This window comes from Lipomyces doorenjongii, assembly GCF_038497915.1.
Source record: "Lipomyces doorenjongii strain NRRL Y-27504 unplaced genomic scaffold V1508scaffold_63, whole genome shotgun sequence".
NCBI lineage: Eukaryota > Fungi > Ascomycota > Lipomycetes > Lipomycetales > Lipomycetaceae > Lipomyces > Lipomyces doorenjongii.
The window spans coordinates 1-20,209 of record NW_027118130.1 but is presented as its reverse complement, the minus strand read 5'-3'; the positions used below and the strand labels follow the sequence as shown (position 1 = coordinate 20,209).

Genomic DNA, 20,209 nt, shown 5'->3' with positions numbered 1-20,209 from the left:
ATGGGCCACCTGGCAGCGTAATCGGCTGCATGATAGATGATTGTAGATAGAGTATGAATCGGTACGCCTCAAACGAAGCTGTGGCGGTTTCAGACGGATATTCCGTAGGCAGTAGTTACTCTTTTACTTACGAGCTAGAAACAATCTGATTATCTTACAGCAATATGACTTTAATTCCGATTGTTATTACGAATATATAACTTATTGGATTAACGTTTGTTGAGCTTCCTACTTTGTGGAACTCCTAGGTAGGATAAGTACATAGTGTTCTGCCTTTCGGATGTCCCACCGACCAGCTTGCGGCTCATCTTGCCGGGTAATAGCCGAACAGGGAATGCCAGCTGCCTTATCAGGTTTGGCGGCTTGCCGAGCCTATAGCCAATGGCGCGAGTTTGGTGATTGCAAGCGTAATTAGGCCTCATTTTAAGTCTTAGATAATACTATTTTGCCACCACACCTTAACGGCTCGCAAGGGGCTCCTTATTTCCGGGGCCGTGCACACCCCTTTTAAGAAGCTACACTGGGTTAGGGTGTATGGCGAAATATCCGCCGACTTATCTCCATCTTCTCCGGTGTAGATTTGTTGGCGGTCTTCATCGTTTTGCATGCAGTTTTCCATTCTTTTCGTGTTTAATTTGTCTAGTTTGTGATATCTAAAGATATCTAAAGAACTTCTCAAGGTTGAACTTGGACAGAACTTCTGAACCGTGTGAATTGGTTAAGCCAATGTCGAAACGCGAGACCTCATACTAAATCGCATTTTCCGTCATAGTCGACCAATCCTCCAATATTTTCTGTGGCCAAATGGTTCAGCTGTTCTGTCCGTCCCCTTCCTGGGATGTAGATGACTTCAATACATGCGTGAAAGAGAGGTAAGTACTTCTAAACATAGTTGGATGAATGACATTTGGAGAAGCACCGACTACGGCTTGCAGCATGGAGCAAGTCGTTGTCGTCTTCGCCATTAGTTCAGCGAAATCTGAAATATACCTGTGCTAACCAGATAAAGATATTTCAACTTTTGGCTGCCTATATTGTCTGTATTAGTCTCGGTTGTGTACCTTGTTCTTACAAGTACTGTACGACTTCCCGGATTTCTCCGCCGCCGATTGTTCAACAAGGGGTATAGTCAGCTTCCGACAGATGCTAGCCCAATTGATGCAGAGTCGGATGATGAAGGCCTTGACCCTATATACAGATTGCGCACAACTGACGCGGGTGCGGAGTACGATGAAATCATCGAGAATGCTAACGACCGCGATGTGGAAGACGAAGCGCTCGATATCGCCCCTCGCACTAGTAACACTCTAGCGAATGGAAATACTGACCGGAGTCCGACCTTAGTTCTCGATGCTACTCCTGCTAGACGACTGCGATCTGTTTTGGAACAAGTCGTTGCAATTGCATTGACGGTCGTTCACGTGTTCTCTCTCATCGGTATCATCTTGGTCCAATATCCGCCATACTATTCGGAGCGCGTCAATTTAGTTCATTTTTCTATTGCGTCTTCAATTCTTTCTGTGAGTTCAACTACTATCTCAGTGGACTAGAAATTGTTTCTAAACGCGCTCCAGACCTATATCCTTGCATTGTCGACAATGCGACTTTCACCGTCAGTCAGATACAATTCGCCATTCCTAAGAATTCATGTCGCTTTATTTTACGCATTTATCTGGCTAGTTTCGATTGTAAACTTCCGGTCAGCGATTGTGCATCCTTCGCGCCAGTTCGTCACCTTCTTGTCAACGTTCGATTTCTTGAGTTACACCGTTCTATTGGTTACCAGTGTTCTATCCCCAATTCATGATCGCCCTGCATATATAGAAACTGCTGGTGGTCTCAAGCCTAATCCAGTTCCCTATGCTTCGATTTGGGAAATCATTACATTCTCGTGGGCTGATAAGGTCCTCTGGCAAGGATACTCGCGTCCGCTAACGATGGACGATGTATGGGACCTGAAGGACGATTGCCGTTCTGCGCTTCTCATGCCAGGATATCGTCTTGCGAAGAATGGCGGAACTATGCTCTACGGTCTACTGAAGTACTTCCGTTTCCGTCTGATCTATGGATTCTGCTTCTCGGTGATGTATGCAATCTTCACGTTTACACCGACAATCCTTGTGCGCCAGATTTTGCGACATCTTGAAGATCCCTCTCGGGAGCCTACACATATGGCATGGCTGTACGTTTTCTTGCTACTTGCATTTGCATTCGTGAATGCGACATGCTCTGCTCAGGCGCTATGGACTTTCCGTGAGGTTTGCGTTCGCACGCGAGCCGTTATTGTAGCTGAATTGTATTCCAAGGCATTAAAGCGCAAGGTCGCAGTGAATGTTCCAGAAACCGCAGAAGCCGTGGCAAAGTCAAAACTTAAGGCTAAAGAAGATCAGAAGGCAGGTGAGAATGCGGACAAGAAGAAGGAAGAGAAGATTGAAGATGAGACGATAGATCTCGGTCGCGTCATCAATCTGATGGCCGTCGACGCTTTCTCCATTGCGGAAGTTCTTGCCAGATTGAACCCATTGATCAAAGGCACGATGATGATTTTCATTTCCATGATTTTACTTTACCAGACTCTTGGTCCCAGTGCGATTGCTGGAAGTTTGTGCATGCTCACGCTGTTGCCTATAAATTACAAATTCTCAAGAACTTTCGGCAAGATTCAGAAGGAACTTCTCAGTATTACGGATAGACGTATCCAAAAGACCAATGAGATTTTGCAGAGTATCAAGATTATCAAGTTCTTTGCTTGGGAAGACAGGTTCAGGGACCAACTCCAAGAAGTCCGCAATGAGGAAATTAAGACCCTCCGCAAGCGCTTCTTGATTCTTGCGTTCGCTGCTATGGTTTGGTTTGGCTTCCCTACTATCATCACGTTCATTACATTCGGCTTTTATACCATGATTGCGAAGAAGGAACTTACCGCATCCGTTGCATTTAGCTCGCTCTCATTATTCAACTTGATGCGCACTCCTATGGACCGCCTGGCTGAGATGATTACCAATGTCATTGAAGCTCGCACTTCAGTTGAGCGTGTGCAAAAGTTTTTGGATGAGGAAGAGACTCAAAAGTACGTTCAGTTGAGCAAGACACGTCGGTCCCACGGTGATCCACTTATTGGCTTCCGAGATGCCACGTTCGCATGGGGCGCTGGAAAAACTAATTTCGACTTCAAACTCCAGGATATTGATATTATATTCCAGCCAGGCAAGTTGTCAGTCATCGTTGGGCCAACGGGTTCTGGAAAATCTTCGCTCCTTATGGCTCTTCTGGGTGAGATGAATCTCTTGAAGGGCAAAGTTTTTCTTCCCGGGTCGAGCTTGTTGGAGCCGCCTACACAGCACAAGACCACCGGCCTAACTGAATCTGTTGCGTACTGTGCGCAGCAACCGTGGCTTCTTAACGACACCATTCGTGAGAACATCCTCTTCGGCAACAAGTACAATGAGGCTCGATATAAGCAGGTCGTTCAGCTTTGCGCCCTTCTCCGCGATTTCCAGATTCTTGAGGCCGGTGATCAGACGCTTGTGGGTGAAAAGGGAATCTCACTCTCGGGTGGACAAAAGCAGCGCATTTCTCTGGCTCGTGCTCTCTATTCCCCGGCCCGCCACCTCATCCTCGATGATTGTTTGTCTGCTGTTGACTCTCACACGGCTCTATATCTCTATGAGAACTGTATCACAGGTCCACTGATGAAGGATAGAACCTGTATTTTGGTGTCCCATAATGTCGCGCTCACGCTCACGCTTGCTGATCATGTTGTTGTCCTCGAGAATGGTCGCATTGCCGCACAAGGTGTGCCTGCGGATATTGTTACTTCCGGCATTCTCGGTTCAGATGAACTTTTGATCAACAGCATTCAAAACTCACGTGAAGTCTCTCGCGTTCCATCAATCACCAATGTGGCTGATAAGGACGCGATTCAGCTTGCGGCACCACCGACTACTGAGCAGCGGGATTCTAAGGAAGTTGCACAGAAGCCCAAGAAAAAGGCGAATGAGGAGCTTCAACAGGTCGGTATGGTTAAACTTGGTGTCTATGTTTCCTACGTCAAGTCCATGGGTAAGAGCCAATACTGGACTCTAATAGTCGCTGCTTTAGTATTCCATCAGGCAGCTGCGATCTCGCAGAACTGGTGGGTCAGAGTCTGGTCGGCGGCCATCTCGTCCATTGAAAATCTAGTTAGCCCAAAGAATGTTTCTGTCGCATCCGCCGCAGTTCTTTCTACTGTGGCAAGCAATTTTACATCGTCCGCATCGGGTCTATTTGAGTACGCTCCGGAGTCCGGCGTTCGCAATGTCATTGTACCGTTGATGCCCGTCGAGCAGTCTGCTACGTATGAACGGTTTGCCGAATATGAAAACCAGTACTTCTCCGCTCAAAATAGTGCAAATGGGCCTGAGTACTATCTTTCTGTCTACGGTATGATAGCCGTCGTGTACATTGTTCTGTCGTTTTTCCGGGAGGCCCTTTTCTACTTTGGATCTCTTTCTGCGTCCAAGAGTCTCTTCGATCAGTTGCTCAATGCGATTATGCGCGCCAAGCCCCGCTTCTTTGATTCTACTCCTGTTGGTCGTATCATCAATCGATTTTCGAAGGATATCGAGAGTATTGATCGCGAAGTCGCCGTCGACGCTTTGGTATGCGTCACGTCGTTTAAGTTGTTTGCCTGTTGCTAACTCACGCAGAGTTTCATTCACTCCATCCTCTCAGTCGCCGTTATTATCGGTGTGATCAGTGTGATTGTGCCCGGATTCTTGTTGATTGGCGTCGTTATTAGTATTATTTTCTTCCTAATCAACTTGTTCTACTTACAGTCGTCGCGGGAGCTGAAGCGGATGCAGTCGGTAACTCGTTCACCTATTTATCAGCATTTTGGAGAGACTTTGGTCGGTATCAGCACTATCCGTGCGTATGGATATGAGCAACGCTTCATTGCCGACAGCATGGACAAGGTTGATACGAACTCGCGTCCTTATTGGATAATGTGGGCGCTTAACAGATGGATGTGCTACCGTACCGATTTATCGGGTGGCCTTGTGTCGTTCTTCGCTGGCGTATTTGTCATGCTGTCGCAGAATAAGATTGACTCTGGATTGGCTGGTTTGATTCTCACTTATGCAATCTCATTCACTGAGAACATGTTCTGGGTTGTCCTGCTCTATGCCACGAACGAGATGAATATGAATTCTGTCGAGCGTATTGACGAGTTCTTGGCGATTGAGCAAGAAGCTCCAGATATTATTCCGGATCATCGTCCACCACCCAACTGGCCGTCAAGTGGCGCTATTTCTGTCACTGACTTGTCGCTTCGATACGCTCCAGAACTTCCTAGCGTGATCAAAGGGATTTCGTTTGATGTGGAGCCGTGTTCTAAAATTGGGATCGTTGGCCGTACAGGAGCTGGCAAATCAACCATTGCGTCGGCGTTCTTCCGATTCTTGGAGGCGGATACTGGCAAGATTATTATTGACGGAATCGATATCTCCACAATCGGCTTGCGCGACTTGAGACAAGGTCTGACAATCATTCCTCAGGATCCGACGTTGTTTACCGGCACTGTTAGATCTAATCTTGATCCATTCAACAACTACAGCGACCATGACATCTTTACTGCGCTTCGCCATGTGCACCTGATTAACGAAATCCCAGGAGAAGAGCCAGAGGCGAGCGGAAGCTCTCGAAACTCCGATGGTCTTACCGTGGCAGAGCGGGAGGCTCGGGACATGAACGTCTTCTACAGACTTGACAGCCCTGTTACTGAAGGCGGCGGAAATTTGTCGCAGGGACAAAGGCAGCTAATGTGTCTTGCGCGGTCGTTATTGAAGTCCCCCAGGATTATTTTGTTGGATGAGGCGACGGCGTCAATTGATTACAATACCGACGCGCAGATACAGGAAACGATTCGAACTGAGTTTTCACAGACTACCATATTGACTAGTACGTTACATTTCTTTCGTGAATTGACGAGGTTTTTGCTAACATTTGTAGTTGCCCATCGTCTGAGATCTATTATTGATTACGACAAGATACTTGTTCTCGACGGCGGCCTTATTAAAGAATACGATCATCCGCACGTTTTGCTTCAGCAGCAAGATTCCATATTCAGAAGTATGTGCAGTAGTAGTGGTGAACTTGAAGCATTGGAAGATTTGGCGAAACAGGCATATGAGAAAGTCAAATAGATGGCTAGCGCATATGCATGATATGAAAACTTTTAGAATATTTTGATGCAGGTTTGCATGGGGGAAGATAGCATGGGGTAGCAAGTTAGAGATAAATAGGTTTTGGTGTTAGAATCTCATTTTGTTTTTATGTTTGTTTGGCAAGCCTCATGTTGGCATTGATTAGATTCAATACACGACTATCTTAGATCTCACTGATAAACTACGAGTAGATAAGTAGATGAACGAAAGTATTCTTAATCTCATTTCGCACCAAATATAACATGAGAAGTCGATACAGACAGCATACTTTATAAGTTGAGTTAAGCATCTAAATTACCTGTGAGGCTTGTTAGTAGAGGTCTTCGAATAAAACACTACGGGCGTCATTCTCTGGCGATCTCGTTCATATTAAACAGGCCCATTTCGAATATCTCAGAAGTGATTTTGGTATTTTTGGTTGTCTTCAGTATCTCTCAGAAGCAGAACTGAATTTAATTTTTTTTCATCATAAACGAATTTGGAATGACGCAGATCGGATGACAAACAAAAGTGTGTACATACCTTGACGTTAAAATACATGGGCCAGTGCAAGAAAAATTACCCGGTATAACTAAACTGAGCGCACGTTAGCGATTCTTCATTCCGATGAGATATTTGATATAGAACACGGCATATAAACTAATCGTTCAGATGGTAGTGCATGTTTTTCTTGTGGCCCATGAATTTTCGCCGAAGAAAAGATTGTGATAAAACTTCCTCATAACACAAAGATCATAAATTTATCAAATAGAGAGCCTACCAGCAGTAATACATATCCCTATCATAACTCACAAGGTATATTGGTGCGTTGGATGGCCGCCTATTAAGTACGAGGTTAGTCATCATCAACTTTAAAGGCAACCCAAACTACCAGGACATGTCCATATCGGGAGAGTAAAAAAAACAAGATACATCATAAACGAAGAATTCCTAAATATTTTCTGTCCTGCATATACTTCCTCAGTATTAAATGTCTATAATCATGTGTGTCTCCTCTTCTCTCCTACATTTGTGCGTCGACGGGCAAGAATAAAAGCATACCAAACCAAAGTGCACTGACATTAAACGGATATAGGCCGTACGCGGAACGGTAACGAATTAGATTCATTTGTGATTTCGTGGACGCCTTACAATTGCTCGATTGGCTCTTTAGCTTGCTGCCTTGAAAAATTTTGGTCAGTGTGCCATCAAAAAATTTGTACTGCTACCCCTATTCCCGGATGAACCCTAACATTACCCTAGTCCATTTCCTGGTGCCCTTGGAAGATGACATCACGCGTCAGACTTGAACCGAAATAATAGGCTCCAGCAATCTTATATAATAGTCGTAAGTATTTCATTTTGCATACGTAATTATTCATAACAAAAAGAATATTGAGAATTATATGTGATGACCGTAAGAAAAAGGGAAAGAACTTCTGCATTTCGGCATCGGTGCAAGCATCTGTTATACGCCTGACGCCTTTAATCACCCAGAACGCACTAAAGAATACGCTATGGAACAATAGATATAAATAGCTCCTAGCAGCTGCAAAATGAACAATAGGAAGACTATAAGGCAGAAACCGGTGTTGCATCCGGTGTACAGTCCAGCTGGCTATAACTTCATCGAATTCAGAACCCATACCTCAATCAATGTGTCGGTCCCTTCTCCCCATAGCTGCGAACTCAAAGCGTCTTTCATCAAACGTTACTTGCCACACCTGGTGATAAGGATTTGAGTTAATGTTAGGTGGCATCACATTTTGAATAATGGCCGGCCAAGGGATTACTATAGGGTATTACCAATTACCCTAACCCCAAATCCAGTGATGTCACCCTTCCAGGAAACAAGTCACGCGGACAATATTAAAGTTCGAATCTGACATCGCAGAACTCTGCATAAACCTGCACAAACCTTTACAATTATGGAGCAACTTCGAATGCTGTGCACAAGAACTAGAGAGCTTTCACGGAGGCGAAAGTCGGGACTATAAAACCGTCCTTGTCCCCCCCCCCGCCCCGGACCGATCGTCACGCTCCCGGCTGACGGTCTCATCTTTGAGCATTTTTGTTTCCTTTCCCCCCGCCGGTTGTCGTGTTATTTTGAGTTTTCTGAATATTCTATATATATTTAGAACGTCTTATTATTTACGTCTGTTTTTGTCTAAGTAGCATTTTGAAAGTGTTTGAATATTTTCATTTGCTGCTGGAGATCCGTTTAAGGGTGTTGAGATAATAGCAGGCTTTTCATTGTGATTTCATCCAGATTTTCTGAGATTTAAAGAGAGGCTTTTCCAAGACAAAGAATTTCGTATTCGCAAGCCAGAAGCTCAGTTTTTCTGACTAGAGGCGTAAAAGGCTAGGATCTCAACTAGCTAGAATCGGTACAAGGCGCATTAAGTCAGTTCGATACTTTGCATAATAGTTCAGTCATTTGTCTGGGAAGAAATATATCATATTTCGTCATAGTCTCTCTCTTAAAACTATTTTTTATTTACTCCGTTGGACTCTAAACACATACGCCATAATTTTCCGTACGTTCTCATATAACAAATGGCCCGCGCGAGTAGACCAGTGTTGAATGGCAAGAGACGGAGCTCTACGCTTTTGCAACCGGACGGTATTACAGTATCCCCCACTACTGAGAAAGACAACCGGCAGAAGGTATGTATATTTGCCATTTCATTTTTGTTTTGCGTGGACTCAGGTCGTGGCTGTGCAATTGGCGGTGACTCTGAGTCTGTGGCCGTGCGACTTACCCGCATGTCTGGGATGCACGTATCAGTCGTTAACATTGTTGTCACTGCTCAGTCATGATCCAGGTTCTTGAACTGTTTGGTGTGTTGCTAACATTATGAAAGTGTCAACTAGCTATCGAATCCGCATTTAAGGAGTCACCAGCCTCTGACAGCGTTGATGTAAGAATACTTAGCGCTGCCATCGAAGAAGAAATATATAAGGCGAACGGTGCGAACATCGGCCCAAAATACAAAAGTTCGATGCGGTCACATCTTGTCAATCTCAAGAACAAGAAGAACGACCTCCGAGAGCGAATCCTTACGGGTGAAGTCAGTCCTCAGAAGTTCGCCGTCATGTCTACGGAAGAGATGTCGACTAGGGAACGGATAAAAGAGGACGAGCTATTGAAACAACGGAACTTAGAAGCCCACATCATATCTCAAAATAATATGCCAAGTAATATTCTCGACGTTAAGCTCCATGACGGCAGAGAGCGTGGCAAATGGGGTGTGACAACAAGTGCTGCCGCAATTGACTATTTTGAATGATGCAGCTGTCACGAAGAGTGATGATCGTGTATGATTAAAATGTTTCTAATTCGGTTGTATGTGTTCGGTGTTATCCGGTTTTATGGGCATGATCTTGTGTATTATTTTCAAGTTTTAGTTGGGTTTGTTCGGTTGATTTGACTGTTCTAAGCAATTTTCAGTTTCTTTAGTAATAATGTACCAACGCTCCAGATTATTTTACCAAGTAATATGAATGAAATAGCATTGTTGTGCACAATGGTAATATTTGCATTAAACTCATGTAGACTTCTGCCCAGTTCTATCTTGCAATGCATTCGACGATCAAGTGGAAGCCGTGGCTCGACTATATAAATTCGAGGTAACCGGATGGGTTAGGGTACCTGCGGATGACTGCTGGTTTGTAATTCATCCTTTGGCGCCTTCAGCCTCTCTCTTCATGTATTGCCAAGCTCCCCAGTTCATTGCGACAGGAGAATACTAAATAAGCTGTATTTATTGATACTACTTAATTTTTTATAGTCTATTGGTTTTGTAAACGTTGCCACAATGGCTACTGCGACGACAACGATGGCGCCAGAGCCGTACACTTCTGGAACAATCACGACACTAGCGGCGCCTGCGCCGGAGCATTGTCCTGGCACCGAATCTGAACAGGCTGGAAAAGCTGATGCGTGTGAGGGATGTCCGAATCAGCTTATTTGCGCGTCGACGCCAAAGGGTCCTGATGTGGATTTACCCGCGATTCACCGGCGCATGGAAGGTGTTCGCCACAAGATATTAGTTTTGTCAGGCAAAGGAGGAGTTGGAAAATCTACGTTTACGTCGATGCTTGGATGGGCGTTGGCACATGATACTGATAAGGAAGTTGGTGTTATGGATCTGGATATTTGCGGGCCGTCGTTGCCGACCATGATGGGCGCCAAGGGCGAGCAGATTCACATGTCAAATTCGGGGTGGAGTCCGGTCTATGTTGCAGATAATCTGGGCATGATGAGTATCGGGTTTATGCTACCGAATGAAGATGATGCAATCATATGGCGTGGTGCGAAAAAATCCGGGTTGATTAAGCAGTTTTTGAAGGATGTCGATTGGGGCTGTCTAGACTTCCTTGTCGTTGACACACCACCAGGCACTAGCGACGAGCATTTGAGCGTGAATCAGTACTTGAAGGATACTGGTGTGGACGGCGCGGTTGTGGTCACTACTCCGCAGGAAGTCGCGCTTCTCGACGTACGCAAGGAGATCGATTTTTGCAGGAAGGCAGGTATCAAGGTTCTTGGACTGGTGGAGAACATGTCTGGCTTCGTGTGCCCGAATTGCGACGGCGAGTCGTTCATCTTTGCGCCTACGACTGGTGGCGGAAAGGCTTTGGCAACGGACATGAATATTCCGTTCCTGGGCTCCGTTCCATTAGACCCGCGAATAGGTCGCGCATGTGACTATGGCGAGAGCTTTCTAGACGAATACCCCGACTCTCCAAGTTCGAAAGCTGTCATGCAAATCATTCGACAGGTCCGAGAGTCAGTCGGCGAGCCAATAGAGGATGACGAAGGAAATGAAGATGAGTGATTGTCTGTTTTTGCATAATTTTGCGTCATGGTTTTTGGTAGATTATGTGGTAGGTGTATCGCAGTGGTTAAAAGTTTATAAAGGATTGATTGGCTGTAAATAATGGGCTTTAATGGAATTTCATAAATATTGATCTAGTGGTCGTAAGTAATTCAATTTAGTATATAGCAGTCTCAAAATCATTACAGCATTTTGAACAATACAACAATGGCACTAGGCACAAAGCAAAAAGCAAAAGCAAGTGAAGATCTGCATGCATCCATTGTACGCCCAACACATTTTAGCCAGCAAAATCATAAAAAAATGCTACGTGACTACAGATATCAATAACTACTGACAACTAGCCATTATGCACAATCGCGATGCAAAGCGGAAACCGCCGTTTGGTGAATATGATACATAAAACTTTTATACAACTTGCTCAATTTGAGAAGCTGCCGCATCGGCGGATGTTCGAGTCGTCGGATCGTAATCGAAATTCAGAACCTTTAATTTTGTCAGAGACAATGTCTCATAATCGCAAAATCACATATATACCTCAATGAAAGTGTCTGATCCTCGCTGCACGGCAGCAACACAGCGTCGATCATCAAACCTTACTTGCCACACCCGGTTAAGATCTGACAGCAAGTCCTTAACAACTTTCCCCGTCTTGATGTTCCATAATTTCAACGTTCCGTCACTCCCCGAAACAACTTTATAATCGTCATGCTGGAAGCAAGTGATGGCGCCGGTATGTCCTTCCAACTTGTGAATAAACTGTCCCGTCTCTGGATCCCAAACCCTGAGCGTCGAGTCCGCAGCGGCAGATACGAGTGCCGTCTGGTTGAGATCTAGAAGTCCGACGAGAGAAGTGTGGCCTTCTAGTGTATATAAACACGAGCCTGTTTCTAAACTCCACACCTTCACCAGCCAGTCCATAGAACCGGAAATGCATCTCGCGCGGTTAGAATCGATCACCACAGAGTACACCTTCGCACCATGGCCTGCCAGTCTAAACAGGCATTCGCCAGTTGACAGTTTCCAAACGCGAACGAACGTGTCATACGAACCAGAGACCAGAAGATCGCCGCGACCAGAAATAGCACGGACAGAGTGAGTATGACCATGAAGGGCACGTAGAAAGAATGGACCGTCATCATTGTCTGGAACTCCTTCAGGTAGGTACTCTGCGTCTCGCTCCAGGTCAGGCAACTTCCAAACTCGAAGAGAAGCGTCACGTGATCCGGTGACAATGATTGGCTCGCTTGGCTCCATAATTGGCTTCCCATCTGGTGCCGTGCCTGTTGTAACTGGTTGCATTATCTGAAGGCATCGAACTGTAGATGTGTGGCCATAGAATATATGGGTGCAGATGCCTTTCTCGATGTCCCAGACACGAACGGTGCGATCGGTGGAACCCGAAACTAGAGTGTTTCCAACATATTGCAGCGCCCAAACACCACCTTCATGACCGTCAAGTCTAGCTCGTAGTTTACCCGTACGAGTGTCATAGACATTGATACATAGATCGTCCGAACCAGTGATAATCTTTTCGGAATCGAACTGGAGACAAGTCACAACATTCCGTCCATGTCCAGCGAACGACAAGTGATTAGGATTCGAGTTCGGTGACATCCAGTTGCGATTGATAAGATAATGACGGCGATATATCGATTTATACATATTCGGGAAGGGAAGGTTGGGATTGGAGGATTTCGACTCATCCTCCTCGGCGGCGTCAAATGTCTGTGAAACTTGCGTTGGGGTTGAGTACTTGCGTTTTCCGCTCTGCTTCTTTTTTGACCCTCGTTTGCGCTTGTTCGAGGGCGGTAAGTTTATAAATTCTTCCATTTCGTCGCCGACCATTCCTACTTCTGGAGAGGACATGGAATCTGTAGGTGAGTTAGGAAGGGGCACGCATTTGGACCATCCTTCCATACTCCATCCTTCTCTAATCGCACGCTCCATCTCTCCGGGCTGAAGCTCGAAACCATCGGTTTCCAGTAGTTTCCTCCAAGTGTACAGTGAACCATCGACAGCCTGTTTCCAAGTTCGTGAGACTTGCGCTGCGACACATAGTGATCTTACATCTAGATACTGGAGAATATTTGCGACCAATTCTTGTGGCAGCAGTGCAATAAAATCGCAACGAAGTGCTGGAATAACTGTAGACGCGATCACTGACAGAGTTTTCTTGGAACACCGCCGTAGAAATTGATACATGACATAATCCTGGACATTGTCTGGTAGCGCGTCAAAATTGTCAAGCATTGCAGGAATCTGCATCATTACAGCATGACTGTTGAGAACGGCATCCGGAACTGAGGCCTGCTCGTCTTCGTCCTGTGATGAGAAATAGTCCTGCGCCTGTGACTTGCGATGTGATCCATTGACAGGCGAAAGCGACGGAGAAGGAAGAGAGAGAGGATCAACTGGATTAGCAGCCTGTGCGGCCAGTACATCGATGGACAAAGTAGAAGAATTGTCTGTCTTCGCATCAGTCGCAATATCGGACTCTGCCGTGAGAATAGCACCTCGAGGCGCAGCTGACAGTGGCGTCGCTAGCCCGAGGCCAAAAGACGGCGTATTTTGAGTCGAGTCGTTTGCCATAGCGGACTCAACTGCCAGAGCATCCTGCTCTCGCGGAGAATTCTCAAGGCCGGGTGTGGATATGTCAAGATTGTCTTTGCTCGTCATTCGTCTTTTGTGGACTCTAGAGACAGCATTGTCGATGTCGACTGGCGCAGTTGTTGAGTGCATGATTTCGGAGCCGCTTGGAGAGGCTGGCCTCTTTCGAGAGGCTGTTTCATCGAGCTTGATAGCTGTTACTCCATCAGTCGAAGATGTTGTCGTGGTAGTTGTGGTTGTGATTGTCCGTGGCGCGGCTCGCTGGTCTCTTCGTTCAATGTTGTAACCTTCGACAAGCAGATGCTGCAACTACTAACATGTCAACGTTTTTAATACTTATATTTCATATCACATTCGACTGACTTCGACGAGAGGTTCAGCAGAGTTGGTGCTCTCGCTGAAATGGGATACACGTCCACCCAATTCAAAGGAAAAGCTTCTTAATGCTGCAGGCGTCGGTTGATCAGCCAGCGGATATACTAGAGGATCTAGAACTTCGCTGTGGAACAGGTGCAAGTCAGGTCGTACTTCGCTCAACAACTTCCTTCGCCGCGGCGGATTCAGTACAAGAGGTGGAAAGTTAGTGGTAGTAGTTGTGGTCGTGGTAGTCGAGACGACTGTTGTCTTCGTGGTCGGTGCCAGAGAGTACGACCCGATGCTCACGGGCTGGCGTCCGCTTATTCTCTGTGCAGCGCCCGGAGTTTCGCCTGCGCTTTCTATCGCAGATGGAGATGGCATCGTGGAGAGAGGACGAGGACGCCGACGTGGTCGCGGTCGTGGTCGTGGTCGTGGACGCGCCGAATGGGTGTATAGTAAACGGTACGTCCGTGAAAGTGGTGACCGGCGACAAGTGCAAACAGGGGCCGAAGCTAAACTAAACCAACTGGCGAACCTGTTGCCGTGGAGCGAAAGGCGGGAGCTGCGAATGTTAACTCTCTGGAATTCCGTTCCCACAAGAAACAAACCAACCTGCGACAGTTGTAATAGTGGCCCTAACCCTCAAAAGTGCCAAGAGACCTGCACTTTATGGCATAACACAAAAAAATAACGGTTTAGAGGGTTACGAAGCCGCAACATATACCATCGCACCTACGAATGTATGCCCCAATATTTCTCTGCGATATTAGATACTCTGCTGTGAGTAAAGGAATAATGTCGGCCAAAGTGTATCGAAATCTTCTCCAAGAGCTGTCGGAGTGGATGTCCTCGGCGCGGTCTCAGCAGCCGCCGGCAGTCAGTCAGCTGTTACAACAGACACTTGACATGTCCGCACCCCCACCTCCAGTGCCAGCACACAAGACCGAATCGGAAAGCACGAGCGACAATACGTTGGATCAGTTGCACCAGAAGCTGAAGGACGTTATGCGGGAACAGTTTAGAAGCGTTGCGGAAGAGCATCAGGGTAAGGAGGCGGATATGAAGACAAGAGATGCTGTGGAGATTTTGGCGTATTTGCGAAGTCAGCGGACATATAAGGTAGTTTGTATTGGCAGCTCGTAGAGGGTAACGCTTATTGAATTATAGACACTGCTAGACAAGTATAATCCGACGGCAACACTAGAGGATCATGAGAGAATTCGCCTCACTGCTCGTCGTGTTGGTTTAGAGCTTCCGAAGGACATCCAAGAGCGATGGCAGACCGAGGAAGAAGAGCCCACAGAGACCAGCAGCGAGAAGCCCCAGGACGAACGAAAGACTGGCAGTGACAATGAGAAGTGAGTAGTTAAGGTGGTAAATTTTGTATATAGATGATTGGGAACCGGTACGGATATTCATAATGTATGGCGTATGCTTGATCAATTACAGCGTAGACTCAATTCTCCGGATGTGACATTCTAAGACTTGATCTGCGTTACTAGTATTATGCTACAACAATAGAAACCAAAAAGTAAGAAATGACCGCTAAGATAGAGAAATAACCCTTCCAACGACTCCCGCCATGTTTTGCACCTAGAATATGATATCGTCGTCCTTATCCGCCGTCAAGTCCTCAGGAGCCGACTGTGTAAGTGCGCTGCGCGCTTGTAAATGTTCGGCATCCAGAGCTTGTTTCGCGGCAAGTTCGGCGGCAAGTTCGGTGGCCTGGGCGGCTGCATCACGTTGCTTCTTGTCCTGTACCTTCTTGAGACGATAGAATTCTTCTCTTTCCAGCTCGTCGAGCTCGTTGTTAATATCTATAAATATCAGCATCACAAATACAAATCATCCCACAAAACCGCATAAACGCACATTTGATAGTATTCTCTGTACGCGGGATAATAACATGCTCAATAGCGTTGACTCGACGGTTGGTAACCTTAATAACCTCGTCCAGTATAACGAACGCAGTCTGCAGCGATGCAAGTTCGATTAAAGTCTCGACGGCCTTGGAATAAACCTCCTTTGCCTTCTGAACTTGCTGGCCACCTCTTCCGAGACCGGTCAACCTGAAATCTATGATTTTGTTAATCCCAGTTCCCCGTCATCTTGCATTGCCCGAAATACCATTGTTCTCCTCGATGTAGAAGGCCTCGAATTGCGGTAGATAAACACCAGAGACGTTCTCCTGCTTCGCGCGAACACGGAAACGAGCGTTTTTGACGGATTCCTGGACTTGGTAGCCAATACTGTCACCAGTAGCATAAGTGACTTCGGCGAGCGAGAACGCGGCGACCTGCATAACACGACCCATTTTCCGCTTAGCCTACAATTGCCCGTGGTGTTAGCATTGTTCTCTTTTGCCATCTTCAACTGATCATGCATGCAGACAGGCAGTGTTTGTCTCGATGCAGGAAGACCCCGGCCCTATCGAATATAAAAAACGCACCTCATCGATTCTTCGAGTAATGTCCCGGAAACGACCGGTCAATGCCTCAGACTTACGCTTCAACAAACTGTGACCGGTGGTAGCACCCTTGAGCTTACCCTTCATAAGGGTGAGCGTCATTCGGGTTGGGAAAACCGCCTCTCTATCACGACGTCGTTAGAACCGTCCGCTGTACTACAATTGACTCTCAGACTAAAGTTGTATACCTGTTTGCTGCTCCAGACATGAGGAACGCGGAAAATCAATGCAGAATTGTGCGTGAATAGACTATAGACAGCCAATTGATGCTCTACAACGTAGCGCATTTGGAGCATCGACGGTACCTTGCAGATAAAAGGATAGGTTCGGCACCAAGTAATTGTTACACTTGTGCCGTAATTGTGTCTGTCGCAACCGTATTAATCTGAAGCACATCATGTTCACAGTTAACTTATCGAAATCAATGTGATACTAAGACTAATCTGCACGTTTTACCAAGGCTAGTTCAGCGGATTAAGATTGATGTAGATTACTAATGGAGCATATTTATCGGGGTAAGGTATGTATACATGAGTGGCTTGACCCCTCGGCGGATACGGCGACTCTTAAGAAAGTATATTCTCTAAAAATTAATAACTAAATACGATTATTAACCATAATATTTTCATTTGTATACCAAATCCAGTCTCACAGGCGGCAGCTCCACGTTCTTTGTGCCAGCATGATAGAACACCTGGCCACTGCTCTCCACAATATGTCCCTTATGTCCCCAATACAGATTCGAGCTCCAATCCCACTCATCGACGATATCCACCAACGTCTGTAGATGTCCATATGTGGCAGGCAATTTACCCTTTGGTCGTCTAAGACTGAGATATGTTGTCACGATTGTCAGGACAAGCCAGAACGACGTCAGGTAGAGGAGCTGAGGTGTATTCATGCGGAGAGTAGTGTAGTTGAAATAGACTGCGAGACCGTAGATCCAGTGCAGCGATATTTTGAGCACGAGGAGCACGAAGCATCCGAGATTGGTCAATGGAGCTAGCAGTGCGTTGCAGTTCTGAGTGCAGCCGTCCTCAGTGGTCGCTTTCCTCCAGATATCTTCGTCACGGCAAAGAAGAACCTGCGATTCGGCAAAATGAGTACCCATAGTAATCAACAGTTGTACACAGGCAGCGAGCATTATCGAGATTATTACGGACGAGTTCTTAGTCTCTAGAGTCGCCATCGGTGGAATTGATGAATCTGTCGAATTGAACGATTTTATCGTAAGACTAGGAGTATTTTCGTTCGGAAAGAAGCTCCAGTTGTAAGATTTCGATGTACCATTAGTCTCATTCTTCTTTATCACGACGGTAATAATGATAAACCACGCCAGCAGTCCAACAAGTATGATATACGAAAGAAATACGGAGCACACAGCTTGTGCACGGGTGAACACAGCCGATATTTGTCGCCATTTTGGTGTCATGGGAAGTTCGCCAGTTGGATTCCGTTTCGATTCGTAAACAGATGCCATGCAGCGACCGTACCTGTTCTGCAGTATTGTGCGGTCCATGTCATATTTGTCTCTGGTGGACGCAATAAATGCTGCTACTAATGGCGAGGAATTCCAGGACGGTATGCGCGTGACGGCCAGACACCAGATACAAATAGCACACTGCACAAGGATTGCAATTCCCAGAACTATGGGAGCAGCTTTGGTGAATTCTGGATATGTATTTGTGTCAGTGCTCCGATAAATAACCAACATCGATGTCGTCGCGTACGAAAGAGCCAGGGCGATCATATATATCGCATTAAATAACCAACCGTTCGGTCTTGACCGTCTCGAACGCGAAATAAGTCGCAGATTTGAGTTAAACATCAGATTTTCTTCCTTAAATAATGTCCATTTCAAACATGTACTGTGAATGAATCCAAGTGCTTCTGTGAAGACGGCCACCAGGATAGTAAATAGCAACGATACTACATCTCGCGCCTTCTCGTCGAAACTCAGGGTTTGGCCCACTTGACTTTGTACTTTACTTAGTACAAGTTTCACTGGCTCGTTGATTTTGTCGGACAAGACACCGATGAAAAATAGCGTCGCTCCAAATGAAATGCTGCCGAGCAACATGATATAGGCGACCACCATTGTAAATCGCGAACGAGGATATAGAGTTGACGAAATTGGAACTTTCTCAACATGTCCAACATCACCACCAGTGGAATCATGTAACTGCTCGTAATCACCTCGCCGTTTGGAAGGCGGAGACGACTGTTCTTGAGGTAGCGGCTGATGGGAGACTGAAGGTGGAGGCGACGACGGGCGCTCAGCGTCGTGTTGGTCAAGAACGGGATCATAGATCGACGACATTGCACCTATCTCAAATATTGGCCAGATTTAATGAAGAGAGATATCGAATTTCATATTGGATTCAAAGAGCTATCGCAGTGGAGAAGCAGAACCTCAACGAACTGATGAGAGGTGTCAAGCAAGATGGCCGCACCATTGCCGCGCTGCAGCACCGTTGCAACACTGTCAGCTTGGTACGGTGCAAGGTACAGCCTTTCCTGGGGACAAATTCAGTATATGCTCCATATAGAAACGGCAAAACTTGAGTCAAAACATGGGGCACTCATACAAAATAAGCACGAATTGCATGCATTATTCATTGAAACGAAATGGAGGTAATAATCTTGTAAATAGCAGCTGGAGGTGGCAGCACTTTTGGTAGTCGACGTTCCTGTCGGCTGATCGCAGAAAAGGAACCACCCTTACCCGATGCCTTGGCCCCAGAGTCAACCTGCATTCTTACGCACTCTTTCCTATTCTATTTCTGCATAAGCTACGACATGGACATTGACATTATTGGTCTATTTATTCTAAGTCGCAGACACTAATTACGTATTTCCACAAATTATACACAGAGAAATACGTCAAACCCCGCACATGTATGCACATGTAACATCATCCATGACCAAACTATTTCTAGAGTCGCTGATCGATCTGATCGGCAATAACAGTAGCAATTTTATCGTCGCGGGACTCATTGGCAGTAATGCCGGTCTGCTTCTCGACAAAGTCAATGCCCTGTTTGACATAGCCCTTGGTGGCACTGGCAGCCTGTTGGACTCCCTGGGCAGCAGATTTGGCTCCAGTCTGTGCCGTTGTGGAACCGGAATTGAGGCCGGCCGCGGTGGATTCAGATGACGACGCGAGAGCCGACTGGACCGCGGGAGGCGAAGCCGCCGAAGGCGGAGGAGGCAGACTCGGAGGCTTCAGAGTCCTGCTTCTGGGAGGCGTCGGAGATAATGGATTTGAGGAAAGACATGGCTGATAATCGTCGACCGTGTAAGTAAGGACAGGAGTTATGTGGCGTTGTGGTGGGGGACGTGGGTATTTATGTGCGGGACACGAACATGAGCCGCGCCAAGGAGCGGAGTGGGAGCGCACACTGGACGGACATAGATTGTTCCTGAACAGAATTTGGCAGAAGGAATTGACAGCTCTTCTTCTGCAGCTGTTCTTTGCTCGTCTTCTATATAGGAAGGCTTCCGCGGAAACTTCACGGAACGGGGCATGGCGCAACCGCGTATCATGATTCGGCAACACCGAGTGCCTGTTGTAAGAGGCACTAGCGATGGTGCAGTGGAGCCGCGAATATAGGGCATCATAGTCTCTTGCCACCTATCTACATAGGCATTACATTAGGGCTGTTGACGATATTCGACTTGACGAATATTATTCGACCGATTATCGGCGTCGAATACGATATCGGCCAATCCCCCGGCGTCGGATACGA

The 20,209-nt window shown here is 46.4% G+C and overlaps 7 protein-coding genes across 7 annotated transcripts; 4 read left to right on the top strand and 3 right to left on the bottom strand.

Moving 5' to 3' along the window:
• The first annotated feature begins 464 nt into the window (after positions 1-464).
• V1508DRAFT_423966 (uncharacterized protein) lies at positions 465-6,492 on the top strand. The gene is made up of 5 exons (XM_066941234.1): positions 465-872; positions 1,010-1,520; positions 1,575-4,640; positions 4,689-5,940; positions 5,992-6,492. The coding sequence occupies exons 1-5, from the start codon at positions 805-807 to the stop codon at positions 6,183-6,185; spliced, it is 5,091 nt and encodes a 1,696-aa protein (XP_066793656.1). The 5' UTR covers positions 465-804; the 3' UTR covers positions 6,186-6,492.
• A 2,001-nt stretch (positions 6,493-8,493) lies between these two features.
• V1508DRAFT_252206 (transcription factor S-II, central domain-containing protein) lies at positions 8,494-9,548 on the top strand. The gene is made up of 2 exons (XM_066936391.1): positions 8,494-8,852; positions 9,050-9,548. The coding sequence occupies exons 1-2, from the start codon at positions 8,742-8,744 to the stop codon at positions 9,473-9,475; spliced, it is 537 nt and encodes a 178-aa protein (XP_066793655.1). The 5' UTR covers positions 8,494-8,741; the 3' UTR covers positions 9,476-9,548.
• A 476-nt stretch (positions 9,549-10,024) lies between these two features.
• On the top strand, positions 10,025-11,026 carry V1508DRAFT_359435 (P-loop containing nucleoside triphosphate hydrolase protein; the record flags this gene model as incomplete). Its single annotated transcript, XM_066937106.1, has 1 exon — positions 10,025-11,026. The coding sequence occupies one exon, from the start codon at positions 10,025-10,027 to the stop codon at positions 11,024-11,026; it is 1,002 nt and encodes a 333-aa protein (XP_066793654.1).
• A 133-nt stretch (positions 11,027-11,159) lies between these two features.
• V1508DRAFT_423956 (WD40-repeat-containing domain protein) lies at positions 11,160-14,579 on the bottom strand. Its single transcript, XM_066941233.1, has 3 exons — positions 14,000-14,579; positions 11,564-13,945; positions 11,160-11,512 (listed from the first exon to the last, which is right to left on the bottom strand). Exons 1-3 carry the CDS (start codon positions 14,372-14,374, stop codon positions 11,435-11,437), a joined length of 2,835 nt encoding a protein of 944 aa, XP_066793653.1. The 5' UTR covers positions 14,375-14,579; the 3' UTR covers positions 11,160-11,434.
• A 148-nt stretch (positions 14,580-14,727) lies between these two features.
• On the top strand, positions 14,728-15,535 carry V1508DRAFT_375355 (uncharacterized protein). The gene is made up of 2 exons (XM_066937570.1): positions 14,728-15,112; positions 15,161-15,535. Exons 1-2 carry the CDS (start codon positions 14,732-14,734, stop codon positions 15,353-15,355), a joined length of 576 nt encoding a protein of 191 aa, XP_066793652.1. The 5' UTR covers positions 14,728-14,731; the 3' UTR covers positions 15,356-15,535.
• On the bottom strand, positions 15,368-16,764 carry V1508DRAFT_375353 (ATP synthase subunit D-domain-containing protein). Its single transcript, XM_066937569.1, has 5 exons — positions 16,649-16,764; positions 16,443-16,584; positions 16,121-16,319; positions 15,866-16,069; positions 15,368-15,810 (listed from the first exon to the last, which is right to left on the bottom strand). The coding sequence occupies exons 1-5, from the start codon at positions 16,666-16,668 to the stop codon at positions 15,587-15,589; spliced, it is 789 nt and encodes a 262-aa protein (XP_066793651.1). The 5' UTR covers positions 16,669-16,764; the 3' UTR covers positions 15,368-15,586.
• V1508DRAFT_423946 (uncharacterized protein) lies at positions 16,765-19,115 on the bottom strand. The gene has a single exon (XM_066941232.1). It carries the CDS (start codon positions 18,778-18,780, stop codon positions 17,086-17,088), a length of 1,695 nt encoding a protein of 564 aa, XP_066793650.1. The 5' UTR covers positions 18,781-19,115; the 3' UTR covers positions 16,765-17,085.
• Between the last annotated feature and the right edge of the window lie 1,094 nt (positions 19,116-20,209).